Source organism: Hyperoodon ampullatus (genome assembly GCF_949752795.1).
Source record: "Hyperoodon ampullatus genome assembly, chromosome: 13".
In the NCBI taxonomy this organism is placed as follows: Eukaryota; Metazoa; Chordata; class Mammalia; order Artiodactyla; family Ziphiidae; genus Hyperoodon; species Hyperoodon ampullatus.
This window is the reverse complement of record NC_136926.1, coordinates 12,475,937-12,485,249: the sequence shown is the minus strand read 5'-3', so window position 1 is coordinate 12,485,249 and position 9,313 is coordinate 12,475,937. Positions and strand designations below refer to the sequence as shown.

General features: G+C 51.2%; 1 protein-coding gene across 1 annotated transcript in view; it reads right to left on the bottom strand.

Moving 5' to 3' along the window:
• Positions 1–5,431: 5,431 nt before the first annotated feature.
• The window catches only part of NOS1 (nitric oxide synthase 1), a gene marked incomplete at both ends in the record, with an annotated part of 88,036 nt that continues 84,154 nt past the window's right edge, over positions 5,432–9,313 (bottom strand). The window contains 2 exons of the mRNA XM_079718133.1: positions 5,432–5,554; positions 7,775–7,969. Coding sequence (XP_079574259.1) covers positions 5,432–5,554; positions 7,775–7,969 — 318 coding nt within the window. The remainder of the gene's footprint in view (positions 5,555–7,774; positions 7,970–9,313) is intronic.

Genomic DNA, 9,313 nt, shown 5'->3' with positions numbered 1-9,313 from the left:
ACACGGTCACTCCCTCAGCCTCTCAGATCCTTTATCCTCCACCCCAGCTCTTGGCCTGTAGTTCTTGAGCCGAATGGCACATGTGGATGCAGGAGAGGGCTGGCAGAAGACAGGGAGTGTGGACAGGTCCCAAGGGAAGCCCAGATTAATATTTCTTTTTCCTTGTCACCGGCAGGCAGTCTCAGATTAACGTGCCGATTCAGACAGAAGACTTCGAGGGTAAGGCGGGCACAGTGCCATGCTGGAGATCGGGGGCAGGGGCGATGGAAATATACAAGGAAACATGGCCGGCATAAAATCTTAAGTCCATGCTTTTCCTAATGGCATGAATTAAAAGGGCCAGTGCTGTAGTGGTAAGGGGGTCCAGACATCAGCTTGCCCACTCTGGCGGGAACTGTTTGCACCATGATCTGGGTCAGAGAATCTCACCTGTGGCAAACCTGACTTAGGGCCAAACGTGACCTCCTTTTGGAAGCCCAAAGCAGGGGGCTGCTGAGAGTGTGTCTGGCAAGAAAATTCCGTGTTCTAAGGCCGATGTCTATTGGCCTGGGGTCAGTTCTCTTTCTGCCCACCTAGGCGTGGCTGGACCTTGGAAGGATCCACCCTGTTGACTCGGGGAGAAGCTGGCTATCATGTCAGTTCTGAAAACTCAGCTTTACCTGGAGCCTGTTTTTTCTCCTGAGACCCATTTCTCAGCCTGGAGGCAACACTCTTGACTCTCCCTTTGTTCTCATCCTCCACAACAGGTCGGAGTCCAGGTCCTGGTAATTCAACCCCCGGAATGTCTTTATCACTACATCTGCCCTTTCCCTCATTCAAGCCTTGGGTTTCTGCAATAACCAACCAACAGTTCAACAGGTCAGCCATCCAGGCTCTGTGCTGTAGCCAGAACATTCTTTTCCAAGCATAACCCAAATCACCTTATTTTCCCCTTTTAAAAGCACTCCTGAGGACGCTGTGCTGCCTACCAAATAAAGCCAAAATCCCTAGACAAAATTCTGTCTGTTCCCTGCCTACCTCCGCAGTGTACCCCTCCCTTCCGCAGCCTTCCAAAGTTGGGCCATGTCTGAAGCCAGCCCCAATTTACCCTGCATGCTCCCTGTCTGTGTCTTTCCCCTCTCTCTTCCTACATCCTGGCAATCTCCTTTCCCCAAACCTGCTGGTGGAATTCCACCGATTGCTCAAACCCCGGACCTGCATGTAGATTCTAAGAACTGTGTCTCTGCAACCCAGATCCTAACCTGCTATAAGAGAGGAAATGTGTTCTGCTCTGTACACTCCACGGTGCCTTCTGCATACTGGAGAGGCAAGAAATGGTATAGATTAAGTGAAACAAAATTGATAGTTTATAATGGGCCAGGTACTGTAACTGGACATTTTATGGGCATTATCTCATTTAATCCACCTTGTGATACAGGTAGATGTGTAGGCTCAGAAAGGTTAGCTCACCAGCTGACAGCTGTCTACAGAAACAGGGGCAGAGTTAGCATTTGGACTCAGGTCTGCTTCTAAAACTCCATTTTGGTGGGTCTGAAACATTCCCCCAAAGCAAAGATACCTGGCTGTCTCACTCCATAGAAACCAAGGGAAAACCTGTATCCTCTCAGGGAGTTTAACGACTTCTGCTTCTTTTGCAACACAAGGTACAGGAACAGAATTCACAGTGACAATAGGAGAACATGACTGTTCCAGCTTTCCTGTGGCAGGGAAGGTCTCATCCCTCCTGGCCAAACTCACTTTTGTTAAGTGGAGTTGGAGCTACTGCTGACCAATTCAAGAGAGTGCAAGAGAAATAAGAGGCCTGCAACTAAGGCGACCCCCAAATGCCCAGGCAACCCTATTTTTGTTCACCTACTCTTACACCAAAATTGGCAGGCTACTGGGACTGAACTACAGACCACCAGAAGAGAGCAGCATTTAGCCACCCTGGATCAGAGCTGAACCTGAAATCAGGGCTCCACTCCCTCTGCCTCTTGGTAGGTTCATTACAGCGAGGCTTTTGGTATCAGAGATTCTGGCAAATGAGAGAAACACATCAGACCAATCTCCTGTCCTCCAGCCAGGAGTTATGAAGCAGCTTCTGTTGAGGGTTGAAAGGTGTTTACTTAAAAAAGCACAAAATAATCATTCTCGGGAAGAAAGATGAATCCTGGTGATATAATCATTTCTTTAGACTCCCTGATAAAGCAAGATGATATTTTTCTCTGTCTGCCTGCTACTAGAAGGGCAGGGCTATAGGAAGAAGGTGCCTGGCATGGAATAAGTGCTCGTAAGTATTTATTTGGTGATGCAAAAGCATTCATGCATAAAGCTTGATTTGGAAAGGGGAGCACTGATTAATTCCTCTACGATGGAGGTTGGACACAGTGGTTCAGTCCCTGGGGAGCTAGTGACATCTTAGGAGGTATCTCCAAAAGGCTCAAAGGGTTGGAAAGGAAGCCTCTGGGAGGACAGCTACTGGCCAGAATCATGTTTGCAGGAAAGAAAGGGTTTAGAATGGGTTTCCCTCCTGGTCAGAGAGGGTCGGCCAAGCATGCCAAGGGCTTGGTCTCTGTGCCATGGAAGCCTGAGCAGGAGGAAACAGGATGAAAGGCAGGCAGGGAAATCATAACTGGCATGAAGGCAAACTCCGAGTGCCAGGGATGTGATACCAGCGGGGGCTGCTGGGAAGGGTGGAAAAAGGCGACCTAGAGTTTGCCCTTTGTCTTTAAGAGTCTCTAAGGTTGCCCCCTCCTGGGGACACCTCTTTGGCACCCCCTATCTAAGGCCCTTCCAGAGAGAGCCAGGGCTCTCTCCCTTTGGCAGGCCTCCAAACTGAGCATCAAGAAAGAAATGCCCGTGTGCTGTACAGAAAGAAAAAGCTGTCTTTCCATCAGACAAGACAAAAAGAAACAAGACGGAAGATCAGAACTGGCTGATTGCTTGCCTTTCAACACTGGGAAGGCAGTTCCTGGGGGGTCAGTGGAACTTCTTGGCTCTCTCTGGGTGCTGCTCACTGTTGATTTTTAGCGCTTAAGTGAAGAAAGGGACCCTTCCACCCCGTTTCCTCTGAGAAGATGAACTCTCTCAGGTCTGCCTGGGAGAAACTGTACTTGCCCTGATTCCTACCAAAGACTTTCCTGCCTGTTTTTGATCTGAGTGGAGGATAATTTATTTGTCAAAATTATCTTATCAGGTTAAAAATTGGGGGGATCCCTTTTAGAAGACCAAAAGCATGAGGGCAGGTACTCCCCACTCTTGCTGGGGTCCTGTAGAGGAAGCCGTGAGATACCTCATGATGGAGTCCCTCTCCAACCTGATCTGCTTTCACTGGCTTCCATTATTTTATCCCCAGGGGTGAAACAGCAAGCCCCATTGGGGGGAATAAAAAAATAACAGTGATATTCTTCCTTGATACCGTTTTCAATCTCCACAACTTTAAAGTTTGATCCATTCATACTTTTTGGCTTCATAACATTACAGTTAGTGGAAACTAAGGACAAGTGAGGTTGTCCAAAGTTAGCCGGTGGCAAAGATGGGAAGATTCTTATTTCCAGCTCATTCCCTTGGACAACATTACTTCTGGTCTTGTGGGTGGAAATGCCAAATCAGGCGATCCTGATTTGATCCTGGGGTGCGTGGGGTTGGGGAGCAGGTTTGCCCAATCCATTAGATGGGTTAATTTCCCAGTAAGGGCTCCGCTAACTGGGGCCAGCATCTAGATGCATCTAATTCAGTGATTTCCCCTTTCATTGGAGATTTCCCCCTTGATCATCACACCCCACCTCCATGCCCTGACCCTATATAACAAGGACAATTAGGATGCTTCCAAGTGTTTCAGGCATGCTAGCACAGACCCTTAATTATGGATGTGTGAGGCCCCAGTATGGGCCGGGGCATATTTCTTGGCACTGAGGGTCTGCAGGCGACATGCCTGCACGAGCAAGAGGACGGAGGGAGACCCAGGCCCAACACACGCTCACACACACACAACCAGAACATCATCATAGAAAAGGACAGGGGGATTTGAACAGCTGAGGGACTAGCTCAAAAAACTCTGCCATCTGGTCCCTGCAGCCTCTCCAGGGCAAACCCCAGAAAACACCCTAACACGAGCCACAGCCATGTTCCAGTGGTTTCATGCACCGGTGATTTGCCCTTGTCAGAAAGAGAGAGAGAGGGAAACAGTTTTGTAAGAGCCACTGCGGATTATGAAGGCATCGCACTGCAGCAGGAAAACTCAAGGAGAAAACCCAAGAGGGCCAGGAAACCACTGAGAGGTGAGAACCCAGGAGAGGAGGACCAGGACACGGCGACAGGACAAGAGGGAGAGCGGGGGCCATGTGCGGGCCCGAAGGAAAGGTTCAGCAGTGTCCGTGCTTACAAAACCTGCAGCCATCCTGGCCGAGGGCAGTGGTGTGGTCACTCTGCCATCCACCTGGGCAAGAGGGTCCAGTTAGGAGCTGAAAACCCTGTAGGAGGAGAAGTGGGGAGGGAGTTAGTGCCAGAGGAGCAAAGGCTGCTCTGTTTTCCTTACACAGACCCTGAGCTCTGGGCTTTGTCTCTTTCACTTCCTCGTCAGCCCCAGTGCCTCGGACAGGACCTGGCACCTTGATGGGGCTCATCTTGAGTGAATGAATGAATGAATGAACAGATGAATGAATGCTTGCTCACCCACACAACAAACCAGGGCAAGATGTGATCTTCAAGGCAATAATGTCAGCCTGCTGGACACCCAAGTATGTTTTCAAGACTGCTGTGTTGTCATAAGGGGAAAAAAAATGGGGATGCTTAAGAAATGGAGTGTGTGTGCCCTAGGCTACTGAAAACGAAGCAGCTGAATTCCCACTTAATTTAAAGGGCACACGGTGGTGGTTTCGAGGTGCCCTGTGGCAGAGAATGGGGGGAGTGAGATTACAATCAAGGGTGACATGTCATGGCATTAATGTAAGGTTAAAATAGTGAGACTCAGTCCCAGTTTTGTGGTACCTCAGACCATTTCCAGCAATTTCTAGAGGACAAGTGGAATTGTCAAATTCATATCAATCGGAATTTGTGTCAGTGAGAATGCTAGCGGCGCTCTGTGGGTGAGGGAGGTGGTGTAGATGCTAGGAGCAGTGAACAGGAATACAGATTTTGCAGTGGTGAGAGCCATCATGGAACTGGGGGCGCCCCGGTGGAAGTGAACATCCAAAGCTGGGGTCCCCAGACTTGAGGGGAACTCAGAATCCCCTCCAGGGGTCATAAAAACACAAACCGTTCCGTGCCCTGACCCCAGAGCTTCAGATTCATCAGGGCTGGAGCAGCCTGGGAATCTGCATTTCTAACACGTTCCCAGGGAGTGCTTATGATGCTGGTCTGGGGACCCCACTGTGGGAAAGCCATGGTCAATGAAATCAGACATCCCTGCCTGTCAGGGCTCTGCCCACCCCGCCCATGGGACGGAGCCAGCTTACTCATCAGCGCCCTTTTTGCTCTCCTCAATGAAGGCAATGGATTCGGATCTAAGGCGGTTGGTCACTTCATATGTGCGCAGGGTGACCCCGAAAATGTCCTCATGGTACCGGCTGTCATCCTAGGGGACAGAAACAACCAGGAGACAGACCTCAGATGCCAGCCAAGGGCACGGAGAAGGGCAGACACGCTGATACCCTGGACTGGAATATTCCTAGAGAAGACGGTTCCTTAAGAAACGAGGTGGAGGGCTTCCCTGGTGGTGCAGTGGTTGGGAGTCTGCCTGCCGATGCAGGGGATGCGGGTTCGTGTCCCAGTCCGGGAAGATCCCACATGCCGTGGAGCAGCTAGGCCCGTGAGCCATGGCCACTGAGCCTGCGTATCCGGAGCCTGTGCTCCACAACGGGAGAGAGGCCCGCGTACCGCAAAAAAAAAAAAAAAAGAAACGAGGTGTAGGGAATTCCCTGGTGGTCCAGTGGTTAGGACTCGGTGCTTTAACTGCCGTAGCCCTGGGTTCAATCCCTGGTTGGGGGACTAAGAGATCCTGCAAGCCCTGCGGCACGGCCAGAAAAAGAAAGAAAGAAAAAAGAAACGAGGTGTAACCCAGGGCCCCCAGAGGCCCCTTTGGTCTCCAAGACTCTGTTTCAGCAAGACCCTCTGCCCTCTAGGGCACGGGGCCTCTAAGTCCAGTTGGCAAAGAACACTTTTGTTCCCATCCAGAAACATGCTGCTGCTTTGTGGATTCTGAGGATAGAAGAGCTGAGGGGGTCCAGTGGAAACTTCTCCATTTCCCCCTTTCCTCCCTCCTCCTTGTTCCTGCAAGTTCAGATCTGGGCATGGCTGGGTTTAGTGTAAACGTCACAGCCTGTAGAGACCGGCAGAGATGGGAGAAAAAACAAAGTGTCCGCTTAGCACTCGGGGAATACCACGGTTGCCAAAGTGGAGACTTCTCTGAACATAGGAGTTTTTCTGACTGTGAGCATCTTAGCTCAGCCTTTCCCAGAAACAGACAAACAAAAAAGATAACTCAAGAAACAGCACGAGTGATGATGAACTTGTGGCATCTGGGAGTTTCTGGAGCCACTGGAGCTCCTGAGGCAGGACTGAGGGATGGGCATTAAGAATATCCCAGAGGGCAGTGTCGCTGAGCATTAAACAAGGGGAAAAGGCACCTCCCTGCTGAGGAGAGGCAGTGGTTGGGGAACACGCATGCAGCAGAGTTAAGTTCTGGCATCCTTGGTCCCAAAGGTTTTGAAGAAAGTTGCCCATCTGTAGAGTGGATTCATTCTAAGTTGGGGTGGTTTTCAACCTTATTCTGCAGAGTTTTGCAGAATCTATGAAAGTGTCTCCCAAGACTCATACCAAAGAGACAGAGTGGTCAGGGCTCTGCAGCTCTCCTTGGAGCTCTGGCATTTCTACCAGAAAGTTGTTGTTGTTGTTGTTTTTAACCTAGTAGGGTTTATTATCAGAATTAGAGCAAGGGCTTCTTCTGCAAAAATGTTTGATTGCTGCTCATTTAGGGAAGCAGGGAGAAGAATGGGATCACCCCTGGAGCTTTGCGGAGGCCTTGGACTCAGTTTATTCTATTTGGAGCAGTTGGCCACATAGTTAGGACTTTGCTTACTGGGCTGCTACTAGCCTTTGTGCAAATTAGGAAAAGGCAACCCTCCTCCCAAGGTGCACTGCTTGGGAAGCCAAGCATGGAGTGGCTTTCATCCCCCACTTGCCCCCCTTGGACAAACCTTTTTGTGCAGTGCCCAACCTGCACAACTGCACAGAGCAGTGCTGCAGCTTGTTTCTGGGGACAGGAAAAGTTGAGTTAGGATGGTTTCCATCTAGCTACCCAGTGGTCCACCCACTTGTTATTTTCACACATCATAGCTCCCTACCATATTTTTTTTTATTTATTATTATTATTTTTTCTGCAGTACGCGGGCCTCTCACTGCTGTGGCCTCTCCCGTTGTGGAGCACAGGCTCCGGACATGCAGGCTCAGTGGGCATGGCTCACGGGCCCAGCCGCTCTGCGGCATGTGGGATCTTCCCAGACCGGGGCACGAACCCGTGTCCCCTGCATCGGCAGGCGGACTCTTAACCACTGCGCCACCAGGGAAGCCCCTCCCTACCATATTTAATACACGCACCTGCATGTCCCACCATCCTTCCTTCTCTCTCGACTATGGTTTGGGACCACGTGTATCCTCTACCCCCAGTCATAAATGGGAAAATGGGAGGAGGGATGTCATCATGGGTCCCCTAGTCATTGAGACAGGAAGGGTGAGGAAGAGGAGACAGGAAGCTGGATGTCAGAAAAGGAATCCCAGGAGCTGGCCCATCACTCACCCTCAGCCTGCTGATGAACACGCCGGCGTCCTCCACCGAGAGGTTCCCCTGCTGGGTCATGATGCGCTGGATGGCTTTGAGGACATCGGCCGCCATGGTGACGTCCCCGCAGACGTAAATGTGGCCCCCTTGATCCTTCAGGGCTCGGTACACGGGTTCTGCCAGCTGCTCCTGTAGGATGTCCTGCACGTACTTCTGCAGGGAGGAGGAGGACCAGTGAGAAGGAGCCGGGCTGCAGGACAATCCTGTGTAGCTCCCTCCCGGGCCCCACTACCCCGGGAGCCGAGTCAGACACAGGGGCTTGTGGGCAGGTCTATGTTTTGAGCAGTGACGCAGGGCACTGGGAATAGTGAAGCAGGAGAGGAGGGAAAGCTGATCTGAGGGTGTGACGAGCTGCTCCCCACTCTGGAGCTCACCTCTGCTGAGAACCCTCTTTGGAATCATGCAGCACGCCCCCCAGAGCCAGCCCCTGGAGGGGCGCAGAGGGGGGCATCGTCTACCCGCTCCTCTCTTCGATGGCCTGTGGTCACCCAGGGGGTGTTAACTCCCGTACACTTCTAGGTGCAGGGCTGGTACTGCAGGCGTCCTATGCCGGGGTGCCAGAGAAGCCCCAGGACAGACAGCAAGAAATGGGGGTCGGGGAAGGGGCTGTCAGGTTACACCTGGGCAAAGCCAGCTGCTGCAGGAATTGCTGGAATAACAGGGGGGCTAAGAGAATGTCAGGTGGACACAAGGGGTGTACAATGCAGCCTCTAGGGAATTTGTCTGGTTTGTCCAGGAAACATTCCCCCAAGCGAGCCCGACATTCAGCTGGTATGTTCTGGAACAGCTGTACCTGCTACCGAAACACTGATGAACTTCCATGCCAGATGTCAAGTAGCTGCTGCCCAGACCCTCTGAGTGCCCCCCTCCCCGCTATCCTGGCTCCTTTCCTGGGACACCCCTGGGGGTCCAGTTGAGAACCCCAAGATCCAACAGGGGCATGCTCCAGTCCTGCGGCTTGTGTCCATTCTGACTTGGAGTGCCTCTTATGGGCTGTTTAATTTTTTTTTTTTGGCCACTCTGCATGCCTTGTGGTCTTAGTTCCCAGACCAGGGATTGAACCTGGGCCCTTGGCAATGGGAGTGCAGAGTCCTAACCACTGGACCGCCAGGGAATTCCCTGTTTAATTTTTAAAATTCTTTTTATTGTGATAAAACACACATAACATAAAATATATGCGTGTTTTAAAGTGTATAATACAATGCAGTGGCACTAAGCACATTCACGGTGCTGTGCAACCATCCCCTCTACCTGGTTCCAGAACCTTTTCATCACCCCCAGAAGGAACCCTGTACCCTCCCCATTCCCCCTTCCCACAGCCCCTGGCAACCATGAGTCAGCTTTCTGTCTCTATGGATTTGGCTGTTCTGGATATTTCATGTAAGTGGCATCATAGAATGTGGGCTGTTCAATATTTTACGTCAAATGTTTATGCTCCATGCTTCCTGAAGTTCAGAGCAATGTCACGGAGGAGAATGCAGAAAGGGTGAGGGGTTT